We start from the raw sequence: 25,777 nt of genomic DNA, 5'->3' as shown, positions 1-25,777 counted from the left end.
CCCAATGTTTACATATTGCCTAGTATTGGTTATTGGGAAGTATACAAGCGTTTTCAGGGGGGATTTTTTCTGGTAGGGGGAGGGGTAGGGCGGGGGTTATGTGGGAGGATCTTTCTGTGGAGGAAGTTTTCACGGGTGAAAGGACATTGCTATGAAGGGGAAGCCAGATTTCCCAGCATTATTTAAAAAAAACATCAGAGATTAAACAAAAAAAAAAAACAAGTTTTTCAACTGAAAGTAAGGAGCAACATCAAAACTTCAGACGAACAGAAATTATTACTTATATGATTGGATTCGCCCCCTAGTCAATGCCTCGCTCTTTAAGCCAAAGATTTTTCAGTACTTTCATAAGAGCTATTTATTTTAATTAACGGCCTTTGTGATTAAGGGGTCATTTTTAAAGAATTGGAACAAAATTCGAATTTTAGCATAAAGAGCGAGGTATTGACTAGGGGTAAAACCCCCTAATATACGTATTAAAAATATAAGAATATAGAAGTTCGTTACGTAAGTTAATTATTAAGTTACGTATATTTATTACTAATAGAAACGTTCGTAAATTAAATCAAACAATTTTCGAGAAAGCCATTTATCCAAATAAAAGTAAAATTAATATACAAATTTTGTTTTAATTATTCATGTACAGTGAGCCAAATCAAAACCTGTATTAATTCAAAAACGTTCAAAAATTAAATAAAAAAACAACTTTTTTGACTGAAAGTAAGGAGCGACATTAAAAAAACGAACATAAATTATTCCGTATATGAAAGGCTGTCCCCTCCTCAATGCCTCACTTTTTACGCTAAAGTTAAACTCTTTCTCACAACTCTTTTTTAAAACAATAAAAAACTTTAGCGTAAAGAGCGAGGCGTTGAGGAGGGGACAGTCCTTTCATATATGGAATAATTTCTGTTCGTTTTAAGTTTTAATGTCGCTCCTTACTTTCAGTTAAAAAAAAACTTGTTTTTTTTATTGAATTACAGGAATAAGAGAAAATCCCAGCGCTCCTTCAAAGTAGAGATTGAGTTGGAACCCAGAAGAAATCCCAACAAAGACAATAATTGCTACTTCTGAATAAATTTGGTTAATATCAGAGAGCCTCTTTTGGTTCGTATTCTAATGACTCGAAATTAGTGACCTCTTTTCCACACAGAATCTGGAATAGTTCTAGACTCGCAAAACGCACCACTAAAATGCAAAGTGCGTCATCTTTTACCAGATTTGGTTGAGATCCGACAATCTCTTTCGGTAAATGTCCTGATGACATGAATTTATCAACCTACTTCCCCTACAACAGTCAGCTAGGGTCCTGTCTAGAAAAGGGATTAAATAAAAAAACAAATTTTTTTGAACTGAAAGTAAGGAGCAACATTAAAACGTTCGTTTTGAGTTTTAATGTTGCCCCTTATACTTTCAGTTAAAAAAACTTATTTTTTTATTTAATTTCTGATCGTGTTTCAAATAATGCAGGTAAATCTGGCTCAACATCCATGAAATATATCCCCCCCCCTTCACTGGAAACTCTTACATGGAAATTTAACCCAACGTAAAGTGCACCCCGTCAAGTTCCCTCCAAGCAGTTCCATCATCGCTGAAAATCCCTCCCCCCCAGAAAATTTCTGGCGGACAATTCAGCTGAAAAAGCATACTTTAATTTGAAAAAGACTTTAATTTCTAATCAGTTTCTCAATCACTCTGGAAAAGCCTCCTCCCATAGAATTTTTTCTTGGAAATAAAAATACGCGGAAAATGGCCCCTGGAAAATTCCTCCGAAACATCTCCACATACAAAATTGAGTTGGCAAAGAGAATGTAAAAATTTAAAGGAATTAAAAGGAATTTCGTGTAGGAATCCTGTCAAATTCCCCCAGTGTAAAATTTCCCCTGGAAAATGAAATTAAGAGAGGAAAGAAAATAACAAAATGAAAAATAAAATAAAAAAAGGGTGAAAAATTCATTTTCCCCGGAAATCTCCCTCCCCAAGGAAGATTCTCCCTATGGAAACCCACTCCAAGCAACCCCCCCCCCCCGAAAAATGTCTGTTTACTTCCCAATAACAATTGCCACACGTAAACAATGGGCAAATTTGTTCTAAAGACATACACCTTCGAATACACCTTCTCCCGATCTTCTAGGATCGTTATTTCGATGTGACCACCCCTGGAAAAAAAACAACAACAAAAAAACAAATAAACACGCATCCATGATCTTTCTTTTGGCAAAAATAGTAAACTTCAACATTTTTGTATATAGGAGCTTGAAACTTCTACAATAGAGTTCTCTGGTACACTGAATCTGATGTTGTGATTTTCATTAAGATTCCTTGAATTTTGGGGGACATCCCCCCCCCCTATTTAAAAAACAAGGCAATTTATCAGGCTCGTACCTTTTGATGGGTAACACTAAACTTGATGAATTTTATATATTATAATAAGCATTATAAGGTGATTCTTTTGATGGTGATTCTTTTTTCCGCTTTTTAGAGTTTCGGTTACTATTGAGCCGAGTCGCTCCTTACCTACTGTTCTTTATCGCGAACTGTTTGATAAACCTTGAATTAACTCTTATTATTTAGGAGGCTTTATTGAAATTTGAAAACCTTTCCTGGCAGATTACCATTTTACAAGAATGTTGAACCCCTTTTCCAAATAATATTTGACCAGGATCCCAAAATTTCAAAAACGGGCCATTTCAACATATTTTTATCTTTTTCAATAGAAACCTCGCAACTAGACCCCGGCGCCTCACCGATAAGGGAAGACTGGTGGCTGTGAGGACAAAAATAGCAGCGGCAGCACTCCGCCAGCGTGCTTCCGATGATTTTTTCGCACCACTGGTGATGACATGTCGCCAGCACGCCGCCGATGAGATGTCACCGGCACGCCGCCGATGAGATGTCGGCGGCGCGCCGCAGGCGCGATCATTGGTGACCGTATACATTGATGTTTTCATCAGTCTCTCAAATCTCAGCTTGAATTTACAAAATATTTGGACATAGTCATGAGTTAAAAACTTCGCAAGTCGCTGGCGGGTTGCGTGTCTTCTTTGGTATTCATCAAGAGAAGTAGAAATCTGGTAGAAACGAAATGGTTGTGGCGTTTCAGAACCCTTGCATAATAGTTGAAATAATAGATAATAGATTCGCCGTGGCATTCAATAAGATTCAAGGAGTCTAATTAAAAGGGAGCACACATAAAGGCCAAATTAGGCCAGTAGCCTATGAGGAATCCAAAAATACCCAAGACACTGAAAAAGTCCCAATGGGGGGCCCTGGGTCTATCAAAATATTTCTTTGGTTTTCCAGGGAATTAGATATATTTTTTTTCGTATCCGCTTTAAATACAAAAATAATTAGTTTTTCGGCATCCCTGCTTTCAATAAAAAAAGGAGGTATTATCATTTAAAAATGATAGCCCTCTACCCCCCCCCCCCCTATAGGCAGTAAAATACAATTTGTTTTATAAATCATATTTTTGAGTTCACTTCCGTTTCAATCTTCAATTCCCCAACCTTGTACATAGTTTATATATAAATGTTTTCTCAATGGAAGGTTGTTTTTTTTTGGAGAGAGGGGGGGGGGGATAAAAAAAATTCAAAAAGAATATTGTATTTTCTTCAATCTATCAGGCGTTCAATAATTGTGTATCAAAATTTAAAAAATGTATCTTAAAATAGCAAAAAAACAAAATTCTACAAACTTACGATTCAGCTGTCGTAATAATCTGTTGGCTACCAATTTCAAAATCCAACTCAACCTATATAGTGTATGGGTTCCGTTCAACTTAAAAATAAAATTCTTGACTACGAATTATGCATGAATCTTATAGCAATTGGGAAACTGTATTCTAAATGGTTTAATCTCATCAAACAGTTCGTGTTAACGAACTGTAAGTAAGGAGCGACCCGGCTAAATAGTAACCGAAACTCTAAAAAACGGATATCAATTTTGATACCAATAGATACATCAAAAGAATCGGATTTTTATGCTGATTTCAAATATATAAATTTCATCTCGTTTAGTGCTATCCACAAAAAATACGAGCCTGAGAATATTTGCCTTATTTTCGACAAAGGGGGAAAACACCCCCTAAAAGCCTAAGAATCTTAATGAAAATCACACCGTCAGATTCAGCGTATCAGATAACCCTGTTGTGGAGATTTAAAGCTCCTATATTCAAAAATGTGGAATTTTGTATTTTTTTTTATTTCTGCCAAAAGAAAGATCACGAATGCGTGCTTTCTGTTTGCTTTTCTTCACAGGATTGATCGTATCGACCCAGTGGTCTTAAAATATTACGAGAGGGCTCAATCGAACGGAAATCAAAAGCTCCAGTGCCCTTTTTAAGTGACTAAAAACGTTGGGGGGCAACTAGGTACCTCCCCCGCTCAGTTGTTTCCCAAAGTCACCAGATCGAAATTTTGAGATAGCTATTTTGTTCAGCATAGTCAAAAAATGTAATAACTATGTCCTTAGGTGTAAAATGACCCGCCACAGAATCTTCCTTTGGGAGAATCTTCCTTTGGGAGGGAAATTTCTGATGAGTGAATATTCTTGGGGAAACATTAAACTGGGGGGATTTTGACAGAATTATTATACGAAATTCTTTTTAATTGTCTTACATTCTCTTTGCCAAATTTTGTATATGTTCCGGAGAAATCATCCGGGGGCTTTTTTCCGTGCTTTTTGTTTTCTGGAAAATAATTTCCACGGAAGAAGGTTTTTCTGGAGTGACCGAGAAACCGATTAGAGATTAAAGTGTTATTCCAATGAATCAATGCTAAGGAGAATTTTTCAGGTTGAATCGTCCACAAGAAATTTTACAGAGAGGGGGTGATTCTCAGTGAGGAAGGAACTCTCTGGAGGGAATTTGACGAGGGGGTGGACTTTACGTTGGGTGAAATTTCCACGGAGAAGTTTTCCGTGAGGGGGAGGGGTATAGTTCATAGAGGATGAGCCAGATTTACCGGCATTATTTGAAAAACGAACAGAAATTATGCCATATATGAAGGGTTGCCCCCTCCTCAATAAATTATTCTTCACGCTAAAGATGTTTACTAAAAGACTGTTTGCTAAAATTGAAACACAGGGGTTGTTTAATTAGAATAGGAAGCTTTTTAAAAAATGCTAACAGCTTTAGCGTAAAGAGCAAGGTATTCAGGAGGGGGCAACCCTTCACATCCGGAATAAATCTGTCAAAATTAATATGTAAATTGTGTTTTAAATTTTTATGCATGGTGAACCAAAATCAAACCTGTATTAGTTGAAAAACGTTCAGATTTTAAATAAAAAACAAGTTTTTTTTTTACTGAAAACATGGAGCGACACTAAGACTCAAAACGAACAACAATTATTCCATATATGAAAGCGGCTGTCCCCTCCTCAGCGCCTCGCTCTTTACGCTAAAGTTTGACTCTTTTTCACCACTCTACTTTTTGAAACAATTAATCAAAAACTTTTGCACAAAACCAGTTTTTCAAAAAAAAAGTAAAGAACTCCATTAAACTAAATATGAACCCAAATAGACTAAGGTAATCGACTAAGCATACAACTAACACAAATCAACATCCATAAATTAATGAAACCCAAAACAAACAGAAATTAAAATAAGTCAAACTCAAAACGAGCAGAAATTAATCTGAGTAGGGTTCTAAACCCTATGCTTTCTAAAGCCAGAATATAATTTGTAAATTAACTGAAAAAAATTCAAGTGAATTTACTGAAAAAAGTGTGCATTGTCAGTTTAATATACATATGCTGATATTTATTCCTTAAATTCTTAATTAATTTCTATTTTCTTAAAGTTATAAGTGAAAACATTTAAAATGATTTTTTCAGTAAAGTACAAATTATATTCCAGACCTTTCTGATAAGCTTAACAAAATGGCTATATCAGAATTTTGATTGGAAGTGTTTGGGGAAATGATAGGCGTGGCGGGAGATCACTTTTGACTAATAAAAAAGGCACTAGTCCTCTCAATTTCCAATCGAATGAGCCCTTTTTGAAGCTTCTACGACAAAACTTTCTATAAAAACATTATATGACCCAAGGGCATACCTTACAAACCTTATCCTGAGGGCTATGGGGGGGGGGGGAGGGTTGTCATCCTCAAAAACATAATTTCTTTTTTGAAGCCTTTTTTTAAATTTTTACGACAACACTTTCTATATGACATTATATACCCCAGGGCATAACTTACAAACTTAGCCCTGAGGGCTGTTGGGGGTTGTCATACTCAAAAACATAATTTCCTGACCCTTCAACTACGTTCAACAAAATTGCTATATCAAAATGTTGATCGTAAGTGGTTGGGGATATGATGGGTATGGAGGGGGGGGGCATTCACCCTCCGATCGCTTTTGACTATTAATAAGGGCACTAGCCCTCTCAATTCCCAATTGAATGAGTCCTTTTTGAAGTTTCTACGACAACGCTGGCAAAGACCTAATTTTCAGAACTTTCAACTACGTTCAATAAAATATTTATCTCAAAATTTTGATTGGATGTGTTTGGGGAAATTGTGGGCTTGAGAAGGGGTTAATTACTCTCCAATCACTTTCGACTATTAAATAGGGTTTGAAGTTTCTACGACAACGCTTTCTATAAAACCTTATATACCCCCAGGGCATAAGTTATAAACCTTGCACAGAGGGCGGTGGGGGGAGTGTCATCCTCAAAGACATAATTTCCGGACTTTTCAACTACGTTGAAGAAAATGGCTATCTCAAAATTTTATTGGATTTTTTTGGAGAAATAGTGGACGTGGGAGGGGTGTTAGTTTTCTACCAATCACTTTTGACTACTAAACAGGGCACTAGCACTTCGAAGTTTTCGAAGTTTCTATTACAACGCTTTAAAAAAAACCTTCTATGTCCTCAGGGCATAACTTATAACCCTTGCTCTGAGGGGTGTGGGGGTGGAGGGGTTGGTTTGATCATTCTCATAGACATAATATCCAGAACTTTCAACCAAGTTGAAAACAAATGGCTATCTAAAAATTTTGATTGGATGTGTTGGGGAAATGGTGGGCGTGAGAGGAAGGTTAGCTGCCCCCAAATAAGTTTTGATTAGCCTATTAAAAAGGGCACTGACCCTTTCAATTTCCAATTGAATGATTCTTTTATGAAGTTTCTACGACAACATTTTCTATAAAAAAAAACTTATAAGCCCCCAGGGCATAACTTACAACCTTAGCCCTGAGGGCTCTGGGGGAGTGTCATCCTTAAAGACATAATTCACAGAACTTTCATCTACGTTGAACAAAATGGCTATCTTAAAATTTTATTGGAAGCGTTTGGGGAAATGATGAGCTTTTGAGGGGATGGGATAGTTGCCCCCCCAATCATTTTCGACTATTAAAAAGGGCACTAACCCTTTCAATTTCCAATCTAATGAGCCCTTTTTGAATCCTCTACGAAAACTTTTCTATAAAACCTTATGTGCCCCCAGGGCATAACTTGCAACCCTTGCTCTGAGGGGTTTGGGGGATTTGTTATCCTCAAAATCATAATTTCCAGAACTTTCAACTACGTTGAACAAAATGGCTATCTCAAGATTTTAATTGAATGTGTTTGGGGAAATGGTGGGTGTTTGGGGAGAGGGGTGTTAGTTGCTCTCCATTCACTTTCGACTACCAAAAAGGGCACTAGCCCTTTCAATTTCCAATCAAATGTGCCCTTTTTGAAGTTTCAACGACAAACACTTTAAATAAGAACCTTATATGCCCCCAAGGTATAACTTAAAACCCTTGCCCTGAGGGCTTTGAGCGGTTTGTCAGCCTAAAAAACCTAATTTCAAGAAATTTTAACTACGTTGAACAAAATGAATATCTCAAAAATTTTATTGGATGTGTTTGCGGAGATGGTTGACGTGAGAGGGGGGTTGGTTGCCCTCCAATTGCCTTCAACTATTAAAAAGGGCACTAACCCTTTCAATTTTCAATCGAATGAGCTCGTTTTGAAGTTTTACGACAACGCTTTCTATAAGAACCTCATATTCCCCCAGAGAATAATTTACAACCCTTGCCCTGAGGGCTGGGGGGGGGGATGGCCATCCTCAAAGACATAATTTCCAGAACTTTCAACTACGTTGAAAAAAAATGGCTATCTCAAAATTTTGATTGTATGTGTTTGACAAAATGGTGGGCGTGAGAGGGGGGTTAGTTGCCCTCCGAAAACTTTCGAGTATTAAAAAACCTACTAGCCATTTCAATTTCCAATGGAATGAGCCCTTTTTGAAGTTTCTACGACAACGCTTTCTATAATAACTTTATATGCCCCCAGGGCATAACTTACGACCCTTGCCCTGAGGGCTGTGGGGGGGGAGGGGATTATCCTTAAAGACCTAATTTCCAAAACTTTCAACTACGTTGAACAAAATGGCGATCTAAAAATTTTGATTGTATGTGTTTAGGGAAAAGGTGGGCGCGAGAGGGGGGTTAGTTCCCCTCAAATCACTTTTGAAAATTAAAAACAGGACTAGCCCTTTGAATTTCTGATCGAATGCGCCCTTTTTGAAGTTTCTACGACAAAGCTTTCAATAAAACCTTACATACCCCCAGTGTATAACTTATAACCCCTGCCCTGAGGTCTCTGAGGAGGTTATCATCCTCAAAGACCTAATATCCGGAACTTTCAACTACGTTGGACAGAATGGCTATCTCAAAATTTTGATTGGATTTGTTTGGATAAATCACTTTCGACAAGGAAACTAGCCATTTGAGTAGGGTAAGAGGTACTATTTTGCGGCCTTTACGTTCCTTCCGGTTTTTCTGGTGTTTCTTTTCCTTCCAGATAAATGACCTGTTTTCTTTTTCTTAATTACATTTGCTTATAGCATAATTTCAAAAGACAGGTTAAATTCCCGTTACTAAGCGATAGTGGTTTTGCAATAGGGAAGCTTTGAGTCAAGTTTATTTTTATACTTCCTGGTTTGGGAGTCATTGAAAAATATATCTAAGAGGATGAGTTGGGTTTTGAATGAGGATATAGCTGATTGGCTGGGCCAAGCGGAGGTCCACCCATATGAACAGTGTGTGTAAAGATTATTATTATGTTTTAGTCTATGTTTTGACCCCGTTTGGGGAAAGAGTCTGCGTTTTGACCCCAGTTCGGGGATAGGATATATATTTGTTGTTATTTGTGACCCTTTTGGAAGAATACAAGTAAGGTATTTTCTACAAACTGTGTACTATTTTCCGTAACCCAGGCAGGGTAGGAATAGAGCTACGAGGTACCGTCATTATTATATTGACAGGGTGGGTTTGTTACCTCCAAGGAAGAGAGTAGAGATTTTCTAGCCGTAACCCAAGGCGGGTACATTTGGCTTTAGAAAGTGGTCATTTGACCACTGGATCGCGTTACCATACCCTGGGGCAGGGTATACTGCAAATAGGGTAGTACCAAACCCGAAATTTTGCAGATCTGTTTTGGTAAGAGCGGGAATCTCACTAATATTTGGGCCTACAAGGGGTTCTCGTTTTTGAGTAAGTGGCATAACAACCTTTTTGCGCCATTTTTGCATCAATAAGTGACAACGCCTGTACTTACATTCCAAGAAGTGATACCAGTGTCAGCTAGCACTACGAACGTTGGCGGCAGCGGGATAAGTAAACACGAACATTGGTTGCAGCAAGAACAGGAATTATTAACAGCGTTGATAATAAAAGAATTACTGCGCTTTCGAAGAGACTAGGTTGAGTTAGCCTACATAGTGACAGTAGCCTATTGTGGTTACATATAAAGAGAAAAGAAAGAAATACGGAATCAATTAATACAATTATGAAGATCTATTATGGGCTATGCCTTTTGAGATCATAATAGGAAAATTTACGAATCAATATATCACGCAACTAATTAGTATTCAAAAATATAAGGCTAAAATTGGTGTGTGTCAAAACAATTTTCCGCAAGAGACCCGGAAGTTAAATGGATAGAAGAATTTTCATTTAGACTGAAGGGGTAATTTGAAGTTAAAGGAAATTTTAAATTATGTCGGACAGAGATGATATTAACTCTAGACTGAAAAGAGCGAGTGAAGCCCATAGAAAAAGTAGGCAAATAGAAAGAAATGCAAATATGGAGGCCTTTGAGAGAGAGAACCGAGAATATATGAAAAAATTACAAGATGAGAGAGATCAAATTGAAAAGGATAGTCAAGCCAATGAAATACTTCATCAGGCCCGTATGGACAAAATTGAAAAAGATAGACGAGAAAGAGAGAAAGATAGACAAGAAAGAGAGAAAGATAGACAAGAAAGAGAGAAAGAGAGGGTAGACAGAAAACGAAAGGAAGAGGCTGATAGAATAGCCAGAGAACGAAAGGAAGAGGCTGAAAGAAAAGCCAGAGAGCAAAAAGAGGAGGAAGATAGGAAACAAAGAGAGAAAGATAAAAGAGAAAAAGAGGAAGAAAGACAGTCCCGTAGGGAGGCCGATAAAAAAATATTACCAGGAAGTTGCAAAAACAATTGACAGACCAATGAAAACTCGTTGGGAAAATTCGCAAACTGACGTTTTATCACAAGTTACCTATAGGCTGTCAGATAGACATAATAATTTGTCTAAGAATCAATCATGAGAAAACGAAAATTACAAGACATTACACACTTTTACGGGAAAACATGATACGTTGTTGACTGCGGGGGAAGGTGGATTGACCCATAAAACAAATTGGGAGGCAGCGCCGCCCTATCGGAAAAAAGAAATGATTGATAGTAAAAATGATGATAATCTGGTAAAAATTGATTTCTCGGAGCCTTTTTCTAAAAATTGCCATAATAAAGAAAAGAAAGTAACCTATAAAAGATCGAATTGGGCTATAGCACATAATCAAGGAAATATTGACGAGTTTGTGAAATCAAATAAAATAGAAGGAAAATTAAACGGAAAATTGACCGAAATGGTAATTGACCCAGGGAGTGAGCAAACTTTTGTGCGACTGGACCTAATTAAAAAGATGGAAATACACCATAAAAATAATATTACCACATTATGGTATTATGGAGATAAGCACCAATGCCCGTCTGCTTGGGTAAGAATAGAAATTGCAAGGAACGACGGTACGGTCCAGAGAAAAACGATAAAAGTAGGGTTAGTACCTATGCTAGCAGTGGATGTTTTAGTAGGAGACTTTGGAGATATCGGAAATCTCCTATCGTTAGAAGCGACTTCTTTAACAGAGGACGAATTACAAAATTACACTACGACGGAAGAATATGCTACTTCACTGACAAGGCGGGGAGGTGGACCGGCCCATAAAACAAATTGGGGGGCTGTACCACCCTGTCGGAAAAACGAAATACTGGATACTCGGGTTTAAAATGTTGATAATCCACAAAAAGGGGATGCAGAAGTAAAAAGACCACAAAATATTGAAAAAAAGACGCGCGAAATTGATTTTTCTGGACAATTTACAAATAATAGAAAACTTGAGAACACTTTTAATGAATATGAGACGATAACAAGAACAGGCCAAAATGAAACACTGATTGTACCAGAGAATAAGGAGACGAAATTTAGTGTACGCGCTTTTCCTCGGAAAGTTCGAGAAATTTTGGTAGAATATGAAAAACCAAATGTCGGAGTTCAATTCCCATTTGATAACGAAATATGTGTTTCTGCGGTAAAAACAAAAGACTAGAAGAGAGGAAATAGATATTAAACGGAGCTACAATGAAGTAATACAGTCAAAGATAATGGACACTGGAGTCCAAATCAGATTTAACGATGATTTATTATTTTGCGCGAATGGCATAACGGAGAAAAGTAGAGACGAAAAGAGGAATGCAAAGAAGAGACAAAATTTGGAGATTCAGCTTGCAGTGACGAAAAATAAAAAAATGTTAAATAGGCTTGGAATTGATTAAATTAACACTAAGTGTGAAAAAGAGGTACCAAGCACATGGAGAATCATAGAAAAGGGTTACTAGAGAGTCATAGAGAAACGAAGCCGGGTTGAAGGACAGTTGTGAGATACTGACGGTCAAATTAGATTGGACCAGCTTTGGAAGGACTTGGAGATCGGTTTGATCAATTGAAAAGTTGTTTTTTTCCTTTATGAGGGGGAGGAATCCCTTGAGGAAGATCCCCTGCGGGAAGTCGCGAAAGATAGCCCTTTTCCTCAATGCACAACTGTTGGACAAGTTGTGATTCCTTTACCAAAATTTTGCCCTTCTGATCTGTAGTCCTTGGGGGATACTCTCTTTCGGTCACTTCATACTTCACCCAAACCTTTGTCCAGTAACCCTAATCATAGTTGTTATTCTTCATGGGAACCGACAATTAATTCCAGCAAATTGTATTCAGTGGGAGAGGTATCTAAGTTTCATCTTCAATTAGCATCAACGTATATTCTTCAGTTAATTATCCCAGGGGAGGGAACCCAGAAAAAAGGCGATTCATGGTTGGCGAAAAATTTTACTTCATTTCCAGTACCCTTATCGTTTTCACAGGCCGTTGTATTTTCGGCCTTAGATTATTTGAAATTATGCCAAGGGGCAAATTACTTTTTGATTGAGATGTGGGGATGTTTCCACAGATGGAAATTAAGAGGCTAGTGCAGCCCATTTTTCACGATGGTTGGCATCATCACCTGTGCCAGAAACTGATTCTCTGCTCCTCTCAAATGTAAATTCGTGAGAGCGAGAAAATTTGTTGTTTTGAATTTTGCTGCGCACAATCCTTATCTATGAATCTTGAAGACTTCAACTTGCAAAATCTAAGGCGGATGCTATGCGATCTAGACCATGGTGGTCCTACAGTAGAGACGTGGCGAGGACGACCGTTCCAGTGCCAAGCGGTGGAAGTAGCAGCACAGACACTGGTGGAAGAGAGAAGGCAAATAGATTTTGTAAAGTTGAAGTTATGTATCTATTTTTATAAGGGTGGACCAAAGTAGTGCGTGGGTGGTCATTTAACTTACGGGGTGAAGTGTTGGGGTTCCACCCCTGTTTCTTTTCCTTTCAAATAAATGACCTGTCTTCTTTTTCTTAATTACATTTTCTTATAGTATAATTTCTAAAGACAGGTTAAATTCCCGTTACTAAGCGATAGTGGTTTTGCAATAAGGAAGCTTTGAGTCAAGTTATTTTTATACTTCCTGGTTTGGGAGTCATTGAAAAATAAATCTAAGAAGTTGAGTTGGGTTTTGAATGAGGATATAGCTGATTGGCTGGGCCAAGCGGAGGTCCACCCATATTAACAGTGGTGTGTAAAATATTATTATGTTTTAGTCTATGTTTTGATCCCGCTTGGGGAAAGAGTCTGCGTTCTGACCCCAGTCGGGGATATATATATATATATATATATATTTGTGGTATATGTGACCCTTTTGGAAGAATACAAGTAAGGTATTTTCTACAAACTGTGTACTATTTTCCGTAACCCAGGCAGGGTAAGAATAGAACTACGAGGTACCGTCATTATTATATTGACAGGGAGGGTTGTTACCTCCAAGAAGAGAGTAGAGATTTTCTAGCCGTAACCCAAGGCGGGGACATTTGGCTTTAGAAAGTGGATATTTGACCACCCGATCGCGTTACCATACCTTGGGACAGGGTATACTGTAAATAGGGTAGTACCAAACCCGATATTTGCAGAACCGTTGGGGTAAGAGCGGGAATCTCACTAATATTTGGGCCGACAAGGGGTTCTCCCCTTCAAGTAAGTGGCAAAGCAACCTTTTTGCGCCATTTTTGCATCAATAAGTGGCGACACCCGTAAGTACACCCCAATAAGTGGTGCCAGCGGTAGCTAGAACTACGAACACCATGGATATCATAAGTTGTTAAATTTTCACTATCAGATAACCATGTTTCAGTTAAACCAATTACATCAAAAGGGCAAGAATTATCAGACCACAAATATGATTTCAGACTATCCCACTTATCTCGTATCCCATGTACATTCAAATAAAATACATTAAAGCAACTATTTGAAGAGAGAGAAGGCATGATTTTATCACAAAAATCAGTAGTAGTGTGATAATTGCAACTAGAATTAACCCTAGATTCAAGAAGAGGGTCAAGTGTGTGGGCCTCTTGTTTGCCAGCACTACTTGGTTGCTCAAAGATAACTGATTTAAGAATAAAAGAGTTCAAAAAAAAAGAAAAATCAGCCAGATTTACCACACATAACAAATGCATACAATATCTTCACAAATGAACAAGATATCAAACAAACAGGTTGAAATAGCAGAGGGTAAATTGAAACTAAAAAGGTGAAACTTATAGGCAACAAAGAAAAGGAAGAGAAGAAAAAAAACCTGCAAGACAAAGAACAATAACAAGCTACACAGCTAAAAAAATTAAAAAATAACAAACAATTACAAGGACAAATGCAAAAACAAAATAAAGAAAAAGGCAAAACAATAAAGAAGCAACCAGAGGAAAGAGTTATCAATGGTTTATGGAATTGATTTTAAAAAAAATAATTTAAAACAACATAAATACAAGCATAAGTAGAACCATTAAATCATAAAGAGTAAAAAAAAAACAACAACAAAACAACAGAGCTAAAAGGGGAAAAATGGTCTATTTCAGTCCTGGGAGGGGCTTGGATGGGCTTGGATGAAACTTGGAACAGGCTATCGGCAAGCACGGCCTCGGAAACCGGTGCACAAATGGAAACAGGCTTCTGCTGTTCGCAATGCAGAACAATTTCGCTGTGGCTAACACCTGGTTTAGGCAAAAGTCGTGTCATACGTATACACGGGAATCTCGTGATGCAAGAGTAAAGGCCCAAACAGATTATCTCCTTGTATCCCGATGATATAAATCCATGGTGTTGGACTCGAGAGTGCACAGAGGTGCTGACACAGAATCACAAAATAGATCTGACCACTTCTTGCTGAAGAAAAGGCTAAAGTACAGACTTAGCTCAAGGAAGACTACTATGCCGAACCAGAAAATAGACGTGTCGAAGCTGAAAGTAGATTAGTACCGAGGAGAGTTTGTCCTTGAACTCTCAAACCGATTTGTTGTCCTTCAAGATGACACCAAGGAGGCAACCCCGACTGATCAGTGCCCTTACTGCCCCAAGATAAAGATTGAGAAGAAATGGAGCAAACTCAAGGACCATATCAATGAAGCTGCCTCAAACATACTTGGGTTCGTCAAGCGTAAAACCAAGAAATAGATCTCAGAAAAGACACTCAAACTCTGCCAAGAAAAAAGAAATGACCAACAAGAAGACCCCCCCCCAGACAAAGTGCTACGACAAGAATGTCACAAATCAGGAAGAGCTGACAAAAAAGCCTACTGGTCTAATGTTCCCAGTGATATGGAAAGAGCCGCATAACGGAACGATACACAAAAATTCTATCAGATACTTGGAGAATGCACTGGAAAGAAGAAGCAAACTGCCATCCTCTTGCTCAAGGTGAAGGATGGGAAAATACTCACAAGAAGCGAGGAGCATATCGAAAGATGGCAAGCTCACTTCCAAGAGCTATCGAGGTCAGAAGACAAAAGTAATCGAAAGCAACCACTTACTGCACCGCAGAACCCCCCACACAACCCGGGTTATGAAAATGTATGTACTGACCCATCTTCCAGGGATGAAGTAATTAAGGCGATCCAAGTTTTGAAAAACCATAAAAGCCCAGGAATAGATGGGATTCCTGCCGAGCTACTGAAAGCTCTCCCTGAGGTGGTGATGGGTAAACTTCATAGCGTGATAACTGAAGGCTGGGACAATGACTACATCCCAGATGACTGGAAGACCTCAATAATTATCCCTATCTTCAAAAAAGGAGACCTAATGGACTGCAAAAACTACCGAGGTATATCCCCTATCCCCATTGCTGCCAAGCTGTTCGCAGTCACACCTTTAAATACATTCAGATACATCAGAAAAAGCCAAACGGGACTCAACCAAGCAGGATTCAGGCCGGGCATGGGTTACTGTGACCAGATTTTTAGCCTGTGACAGATCCTTGAACACCGGTTTAAACACCAACAGGAAACAATCCAAATCCTCATAGACTTCATTACCACGTTTAATTCGGTCCATCGTGGTTCAATATGAGAAGCAATGAGAGATGGCGGTGTGCTTGAGAAGATCATCAATCTGCTCAAGGCATACTATGATGAAACAAAGGCCCGGGTAAGATTTGATGGCGATCTTTCAGATCTGGTCCTGATCGAGGAACGTGTACGTCAAGGCTGTGTCCTTTCACCAACTTTGTTCAACTTCGTCATCGATTGGATCCTCATGGTCCTGGACAAGTATAAAGGCGTTGCAGTGAGCCCGTCCTTCTCCGTCACAGATCTTGACTATGCTGACGATGTGAACATGCTTGCTGAATCTGCTTCAGAAGTCCAGGCTATGATAAATGACATGAAAGTCAAAGAGCTTTCGACTGGTTTCCAAATAAGCCTACCAAAAACAAAATCCATACGAACAGATGGGATGGATAAAACCCCTGTTGCCATGAATGGTAATCAGATAGAGGACTTCCAGTCATTCAAATACCTCGGATTGAGGGCAAACCCTGCCAGCAAATTTTTAGAAGAAATCCAGAGCCGCATATCGTCAGACTGGAGTGTCTTCCTTCAACTACGGAAGCATGGAAGCGGAGCGAAATATTGCCACGCACAAAGCTCCGAGTGTATGAAGCTATGGCTCTCTTTGTCCTCCTTTATGGATGTGAAACATGGTCATTTAAAGTAGCCAAAGCGTTGAGCTTGAATATATTAAACCACAAATGCCTTCGCTATTTCTTGGGTTTCCGCCTCTCAGATAGAATCTCTAATGAAAAAGTAAATAGAAGATGTGGGGATCACCAACTTGTCTCGGACATTGTTAATAACAGGAGAATGAGAGGGTTTGGCTACACAATGCGCAGACCAGATTGCCATATAAGCAAAATATGTCTCAAATGTCTACCACTACCGGCATGAAAGAAAAGGGCATAAGGCCTAAAGAAGACGTGAATAGAAATAGTTAAGTCTGATCTGGAGCCAATCGGAGGATTCTGAAAAAACGGCCGTTGCTGGGATCGCCAGTGACTTGAAATGGTGGAGCCTGTCACTCTCGAGCAAAACCTATGGAAGGGGACATGTCGTCATCTGCTGGGCGCCACGATGAGTCTGGATACGGCTTGAACGTGCAACAAGTACAAGTAAGCACAAGGCTGTTATTATACTGCTGTCATAGAAAGAAAGGAGTTTCGCAGAAAAGCTGCGTTGCGGCTCAATTTTATTTATAGCCGCTAACAAATGTTTCTGTTTTATATTATATACTTTCGGCTGTGATTTTTTGTCTAATGCTTGTCGACAGTTTCTATCGAGTCTAACTCAAGCGAATTTATTTCAATCGGCCTTGTCTTCTCACTTTTTTAGTTCTCGAAAACGTCATTTTTTCTCCGGGCTACTTCTAAATGTTCAGAAAACGGCAAGATAGAGGAGTTGTTAAATGATTTTAACACCTTGACCAACCAGTTGACTGAGTGGTTGAGGAGATCGACATCTTTTGTTGAACTTTGAAACCATGTATGTCAAAATAGACATTTCGTTGCTACAGCCAGTCGGACCTTGTCGAACCCAAAGATTCTTAAAAGCTACCGTAGATCAACGACTTGCATCTTTTTGGCATAACTTATGAAAATGCCGAAATGAAAATGAATCTCTGTATATTGGCTAGTTTTCTAGAGGGACACTAAAAGTGTCCATTTTTGGCTGATTTGGACACTTTTTTCCTTAAACGTTTTGGCAACCCTGAAATTCATCGCTTTCATCTATTCCAAAGCAAAGTTTTATGCTAGCCTATAGAAATTAGAAGAGTTAAAAGAAATGAGAAACAGTAATGATGATAAAACTCCCGCGGAAGGGATAAGTTCCGTGGAGACAGATCCAACACGCACAAAATGCCAACACAGGGCCCTCCAATTAAAAAATCACCGTATAAAACACCTTACCATTTAAAACCACGGCTAGATGACCAAATAAAAGAAATGGAAGAACAGGGTATAATTAAACAGTGTTAGCGAGTGGTGCTTTCCACTGGTAATAGTCAGAAAAAAAGACAATACCTGGAGATTATGCATAGATTTTAGAGCGCTAAATGCAGTCACGGTAAAGGATTTTATGAAATTGCCACGAATGGATATGATATTAGATTCCCTGGGAGGTTCAAAATACTACACTAGTTTTGAACTGATAGCGGGATATTGGTTAAAAGGCTTAGGCCCAGAAACAAAGCACAAGGCAACAGTAATCTTAGACGATAGAAGAACGTCCACATTGGAACGTGTGCCTTCTGGTTTATCATTTAGTCCAAACTGCTTTAGTCGACTAATGAATTTAGTGTAAAAAGATAACAAACCAGAAAGGAGAAAAGATACATTGGCTTACTTAGATGATGTAATTTTGTTTACTGAAAACCTGGAAGACCATTTAATTGGACTTAGAAGAATGCCAGGAAAATTCGAAAAAGCAAGGTTAAGATTAAAACCAGAAAAGCTAAAAATAGTAGTATCAAACCCAGTTTTTCTTGGACATCTAATAAACCAAGGTACTATTTCGCCAAATCCGGAAAAATTTACGGTCAGAGAACAACTAGAACCACCAAATAATCTAAAAGCTACAGATAAGTGTAGCTTATCTGTAAAAGAAAATAATAATAATAATAAGCTTATCTATTAACAGTAGCTTATCTGTTATGTAATAATAATAATGTAAAAGAAATTCTTATGTAAAAGAACATAAAAAGAAAATAATACTTTAAATGTTTTTTTTTTAAGACTTTGTAGTTTGGCCTGCTATTTGTATGCTAGAGAAAATTTTCAGCAATTTTTAACAACATACACCGTTTTAAAAATATGGACACAAATAATAGTGTTTAATTTAGTTTCGTACCTCCTCTAGTTGACCTGAAATAGGAAACTTGATACCATTCGCAAAAAAGTCTGTTTACTTTCTTTGATGGCTTGGATACACTTACGCTATTTTGATTTGATTACATTTTAAAAGCAGAAGTAGCCCCAAAAATTTGAACATAATACCCTCAGTCGTTCTTGGGATACTGCTGAGATCCTTTATTGGGGATTGGCATTAACACAGTGCATTTTGATTTAATCTTAAGACAGCATTTAGTTTTTAAACATAATGGACAAATGGGAGGGTGGGGTGGGAGGGGCAGTAGTTGCCCTCCAACCACTTTCGACTATTAAAAAGGGCATCAGCCCTTTCTATTTTCAATCGAATGAGCCCTTTTCGAAGTTCCTACGAAAACTCCTTCGATACAAAGTGCCCTGGTCTAAATAAAACAAAAAAATACATTGTACCCACATCGATCTTTACTATAAAAATGTCGAGCCTTCCAATCACTTTCGACTATTAAAATGGGCACAATGCCTTTCGATTACTAATCAAATGAGCCCTTTTTGAGTTCCTACGACAAAACTTTCTATAAACACCGTATTATTATGCCCCCAGGGCATAAATTACAACCCTTACCCAAAGAGCTGTGAGGGACGTTGTCATCCTCAAAGATCTAATTTCCAGAACTTTCAACTACGTGAAACAAAATGGCTATCTCAAAATTTTGATTGGATGTGTTTGGGAGAATGGGGGGGCGTGAGAGGGGCGTTATTTGCTCTCCAATCACTTCCAACTATTAAAAAGGGACTAGCCCTTTCAATTTCCATTCAAATGAGCCCTTTTGAAGTTTCTACGACAAACCTTTCAATATAAACTTTATATGCCACAAGGGCATCACTTACAACCCTTGCCCTGAGGGCTGGAGGGGGGTGGTCATCCTCTAAGAACTAATTTCCAGAACTTTGTACCACGTTGAACAAAATGGTTATCTTAAAATTTCGATTGGATATGTTTGGGGGAATGGTGGGCGTGAGAGGGGGGTTAGCTACCCTCCAATCACTTTCGACAAATAAAAAGGGCAAAAGCCCTCTCAATTTACAATTGAATGAGCCCCTTTTGAAGTTTTTACGACAACACTATCTATAAGAACCTTATATGCCCCCAGGGCATAACTTACACCCTTTGCCCGGAAGGCTATGGGGGGTTTGTCATCCTCAAATACATAATTTCCACAACTTCCAACTACGTTGAACAAATGGCTATCTCTAAACTTTGATTAAATGTGTTTGGGGAAATGGTGGGCGTGAGAGGGGGATTAATTACTCTCCACTCACTTTCGACTACTAAAGAGGGCACTAACCCTTTCAATTTCCAATCAAATGAGCCCTTTTTGAAATTTCTACAACAACTTTCTATATAAACCTTAAATGCCCCCAGGGCATAACTTACAACCCTTGCACTAAGGGCTCTAAGGAGGTTATCATTCTAAAATACCTATTTTCCTGAAGTTTCAATTACGTTGAACACAATGGATATCGCAAAATCTTGATTGTATGGTGGGCGTGAGAGGGGGGTTAATTGCCCTTTAATTAATTTTGACTATTAAAAAGGGCACAAGCCCTTCCAATTTCCAATGGAATGAGCCCTTTTTGAAGTTTCTACAACATCGCTTTCTATAAAAACCTTATATGCCCCCACGGCATAGCTTCTAACCCTTGCCCTGAGGGCTGTAGGGGGGGGAGGGGTTGTCATCCTTATAGACCTAATTTCCAAAACTTTCAACTACGTTGAATAAAATGGCTATCTAAAAACTTTGATTGGATGTGTTTGAGGAAAAGTGGGCGGGAGAGGGGGGTTAATGGCCCTCCAATCACTTTCGACTATTAAAAAAGGGCACTTGCCCTTTGAATTTCCAATTGAATTAGCCCTTTTTCAAGTTTCTACGACAAACTTTTCAATAAAAAACTTATATGCCCCCAGGGCATAACTTATAACTCTTGCCCTGAAGACTGTGGCGGAAGTGTTCTGCTCAAAAGTATAATTTCCAGAACCTCCAACTGCGTGGAACAAAATGGCTATCTCCAAATTTTGATTGGATGTGTTTGGGGAAATGGTGGGCGCGGAAGGGGTGTTAGTTGCCTTCCAATTACTTTCAGCTATTAAAAAGGACACTAACCATTTCAATTTCCAATCGAATAAGCCCTTTGTGAAGTTTCTACGACAAAACTTTCTATAAAAACCTTATATGTCCCCAGGGCATAACTTGTAACCCTTACCCTGAGGGCTGTGGGGGGTTGTCATCCTCAAAGACCTAATTTCCAGAACTTTCAACTACGTTGAACAAAATGGCTATCTCAAATTCTGATTGGATGTCTTTGGGGAAAAGGTGGGCGTGAGTGGGGGGTTAGTTGCCCTCCAATCACTTTTGACTATTAAAAAGGGCACTAGTCCTTTGAATTTCCAATCGAATGAGCCCTTTTTGAAGTTTCTACGACAACACTTTCTATAAAAACCTTATATGCCCCCAGGGCATAACTTACAACCCTTGCCCTGAAGGCTGTGGGGGAGTGTCCACCTCAAAAACATAATTTCTATTTGGAAATCAACTACGCTGAACAAAATGGCTATCTCAGAATTTTGATTGTATCTGTGTGGGGAAATGATGGGCATGGAAGGGGTGTCAGTTGCCTTCCTATCACTTTGACTATTAAAAAGCACAAGCCACTCCAATTTCCAATCGAATGAGCCCATTTTTAAGTTTCTACGACAACTCCTTCGATACCAAGTGCCCTGGTCTAAAGAAAAAAAAATAAATAATACATTGTGCCAACATCGTTCTTTACTTAGGCAGCGCTATTGCGCTGCCTATGATTGAACATTGTTGTAGACAATAGAAAATAAAACACTCTCTCCTTAAATAAAAAAAAATTGTTTCCTTAATAGCTATTCTTATTCAAATAAGCAAACATTCTTTCATTAGTGGCCAGTTATACAATTCTCAAAGACGACATTTATGTGTTAGATGTGTATTACATTTGTAATACATTTGTTTGCTAAGCTTTCAATTTCCTTTGTCAACAATGAGAGAAATCACGAATTCTTTAATTTGTCACGACTATTGTAAGTTCTTTAATTAAGCTAATTGTGTTAATTTTGCCTTATATATATATATGTAATTTTGTACGTCTTATAGGAATAGCTATGATTTGGTTTAAATAAGACTGTATGAATATTTACTTAATCAGAAAGGAAAGGGGGTTTGAATTTTTTGTTATTTGGTTGAACAAGAGGGGGGAGGACAAAAACATTTTGTAACCTAAATAACAATGCATTGCCTATCTTGTAATCTCATATTTTAAAAATCACTTCAAACAATGTTTATCAATGTTTGTACAATAATATTTACCTTTTTTAATATTTTTACGCAATTTTTTTTCTTCCTGAGTTTTAGTTGAATAAATTATGAGCAAATAAAAATAAATATATTTCAAGATCTATTTATTAACTAGGCATCGCAAAGGAAAATACTATCCTCGTCTGAATAAAATGATGCAAAAGATATATTACAGAATCTCCCCCCATATCTCCCCCGTAGATTTTGAAAAATGTCTTTTTAGGGCGTGCTTTCATGCGTCTTTTTTGTTTCCATTGAAGAAAAAACAAAAAAAGACGAATTTTAGACCCCTCCCCCAAAAAAAAAAATTACATTTTGCCTTACTCCTTAAATGTTCGTGAATGAATCAGGCCACTGACTCTCCCAAGGATAACTGTCTTCTTTACCCCCCCCCCCCTAGCTACACCACTGGCTGTTAGTAAATGATTTTCTCACAATTGAAGATGCTTTGAATATATCAGCAAGTTACCCAATGCCGGCTTAAGGAAATGCCCCAATGAACAAAAACCATAAACAGTTGGTTTCTCATTATAATAGAAACAAACATTGCAAACGAAGAAGTTTTTTTGTTGTTTTTTTTTACGCCAGCAAAATTTAGATTTAGTTAATGAATCAAAAGGGAAAATATAGAAAATAAATTCAATGGGAAATAGATGGAAAATGACTTTCGATGTAAACTCTGCTAAAACTGTTAATACAGACTTTTAGAAAATACCCAGGGGTTATTTTCGGGGGCGGGGGAAACACATGGAACCAAAGTAGCCATACTCATAGTCAGAATCCTTTGTCCGATGGGCAGGGTTTTGGTTCCTGGTGTCACCGGTTATTTGGTTATGGTAAAATCTGAGGAAAGTAGGCAGGAAGGTAGCGCAACAGAACAGGATGGCTGGGCCCAACCCCACCCCCCCCCCAATTACACTTACTGGCTGAAGGGCCATGAAACGGAGATCAGCACCAACAATATGAACATTAAAAGTTCAATGCTGCATTACATACTTACTTACATAGCCATAGCTTGTTTTAAACAACAAGTAGAACAATAGGGAAATTCTATTTATAAGAGTGGAATACAACTATAAATGAATATCAAATGGCAGTGTGGTCTTCGTTTCTATTTACATAGCTGGTTTGAAAAACAAAAACAAAACAAATTGAAGTGTTTCTAAGTGATCTAGATAAGGAAAATGACATATTCCATGAACCAAATTTGAAAATTTATAAACAAAGTGAAGATATTAACTCTCGTACTTCCAATCACCCTGTTATTGAAGAAGAATTTCCGCCTAAAAATAATCAAGTGAGCCTTATAAATATTTATTTCTTATTTATTTCCTATAAAAATATTTCTGGGAATCATTTAACAGTTTCGAGGCCCCCCACTCCCCTTCCCCATCAGTGGAAACTTTCTATATCCATTGTCGTTTAAACAAACCGTCTGAAGCCTCTATCCCCCTACCCCACGCACAAAATGACCCCATGTCCTTCCTTCGCGATAGCTGCCGCTCCTTCATGATATAATTTTATGAAATAGAAAATAAATCAGTTTACTTAAAAAAAAAGTTCCAAGCAAATTTCAGTAAAATTTGTCTGCAATAAAAAGAGAGATGTCACGCCGCACCTCAATTATTCAGGTTAAGCTAGGAAAAAACCCCCACTATGGGGTTTATTGAGATCTTTGGAGGCTATTGATCTAGAACAGGTAAACTTAGGTTCTGGGAATAAAATTAGAGCTAAAATATCCCCTTGGAAGCAGTTTTTAAGTTTCTATATTTACCCCTTCTGTAGCCTATTCAATGGCTTAAGAAAATTCATAAGGACAAGTTTACATTTTAGTACATTAATTAAAAAAAAACTCAAAAAAAGAAGTTTCTAAAATAAAATTCAAGTCAATATTAAAATTAGGATCAGAATTTAAAAATACCTTTTAAAATTAAAACTAAACAAGACCAGAAATTACTATTAAATAATAAATTAAACCAAAAACGAACAGAAATTAAATAAAGAATCATAGCAAAAAACACATATAACAAGTTCTAATATAGTTGAATAATAATCTTAAAGCGAGTAATGCTTAAATTGAAAATGCAAATCAAGCTTAAAACAAAAAAAAAATTCTTATTGAAATCTTAATGAAACCCAAAAGGAACCGAAATTAAATCAACAATCAATACAAACAAACAAACAATAGATAGTAATATAAAAGAATAAATAAATGTTAAAACAAGTGAAACTTAAATTGAAAATTCAAATCGAGCCTGAAACGAACAAAAATCCCTTCAAACAAGAGTTTGGGTATCGCCTCCTTTTCTCACTGCAAAAGCCTAAAACCTACTGCGTCATTGACACTTTACTAAAAAAAAAAACTATGTGTCTTGAACAGTCTTGGAAAGTACAAATAAAATCAAATTGAATATTTGATATATAAGGATATTAATTGTTGAAAGATCCATCAGTTCAAGATTTTATTTCACTGTAATTTCGATTTTCATTTTCAATGCTATAATAACTAGAAAAGAAAATGTTTGTAATATAATTTGTTTTTAATGAATCGCCAATGACACAGTAGGCTTAGGTTTTTACAGTTAGGGAGGGGGCAGTATCCAAACTCTTGTTTGTAGTGAAACTATATTCGTCTTGAACAATCTTATAAAGAACTAATGAATTAAACTGAATATTTGATACATGATGATATTAGTTGTTGAAAGCTCATCAGTTCAAAATTTTACCGTAAAATTAATTTTTATTTTCAATATCAAGTACAAAAGAAAATATTTGTAATATAATTCGTTTTCAGTAAAGCGCCAATGATGCAATAAGTTTTAGACTTTTACAGTGAGAGAAGGAGGTGAAACCCCAACTCTGGTTTGCAGTGATTTTTATTCGTTTCAAATTTACATTTTCAATTTAAGTTTCACTCGTTTTAAGATTTATTTATTGATTTATATTAGTATCTATTATATGTTTGTTTGTATTGATTGTTTATTCAATTTCTGCTCGTTTTGGGTTTCATTTATACTTCAATAGGAATTTTTTTTTTCGTTTCAAGCTTGATTTGCATATTCAATTTAAGCATTGCTCGCTTTAAGATTTATTCATTCATTTATATTAGTATTTGTTGTATGTGTTTTTTGCTATGATTGTTTTTTAATTTCTGTTCGTTTTGAGTTTAATTTATTCTTTAATAGTCATTTCTGATCGCTTTGAGTTTGAATTTTAAGAAGTATTTGTAACTGTTGATCTTAAGTTTAATATGGCGTTTACTTTTTTTTTTAAACTTCTTTTTAGGAAATTTATTTTTAATTAATTTTTGTTCATTTTTATTCTGAAACGTTTCAAGTTTTTAAGAAATTCTTTATTGAAATTCATTTTTTTTTTCAACATCAAACGTTTATCAAAGCATCAAAACTAGCATCAAATAAACGATATAGTAAAAAAATAACAAAGTAAAGAAAGCATCAAAGTAAACAAGGTATCAAAGTAACAATATGCAACTTGCATAACTTGCAGCCCTTGCACCGTAAATCGAAGTTGCCCCGTAAATCACTAAATCCCAGTATTAAAGTAAATA

The 25,777-nt window shown here is 37.2% G+C and overlaps 1 protein-coding gene across 1 annotated transcript in view; it reads left to right on the top strand.

The window, feature by feature from the left end:
* The first annotated feature begins 16,287 nt into the window (after positions 1 to 16,287).
* The window catches only part of LOC148945314 (proton channel OtopLc-like), a 66,972-nt gene continuing 57,482 nt past the window's right edge, over positions 16,288 to 25,777 (top strand). The window contains exon 1 of the mRNA XM_089098999.1: positions 16,288 to 16,603. Coding sequence (XP_088955125.1) covers positions 16,288 to 16,603 — 316 coding nt within the window. The remainder of the gene's footprint in view (positions 16,604 to 25,777) is intronic.

Source organism: Artemia sp. Qi Xiang Cuo, chromosome 13 (assembly GCF_049724085.1).
Source record: "Artemia sp. Qi Xiang Cuo chromosome 13, ASM4972408v1, whole genome shotgun sequence".
Taxonomy (NCBI): Eukaryota; Metazoa; Arthropoda; class Branchiopoda; order Anostraca; family Artemiidae; genus Artemia; species Artemia sp. Qi Xiang Cuo.
This window is presented reverse-complemented; position numbering and strand designations above follow the sequence as displayed.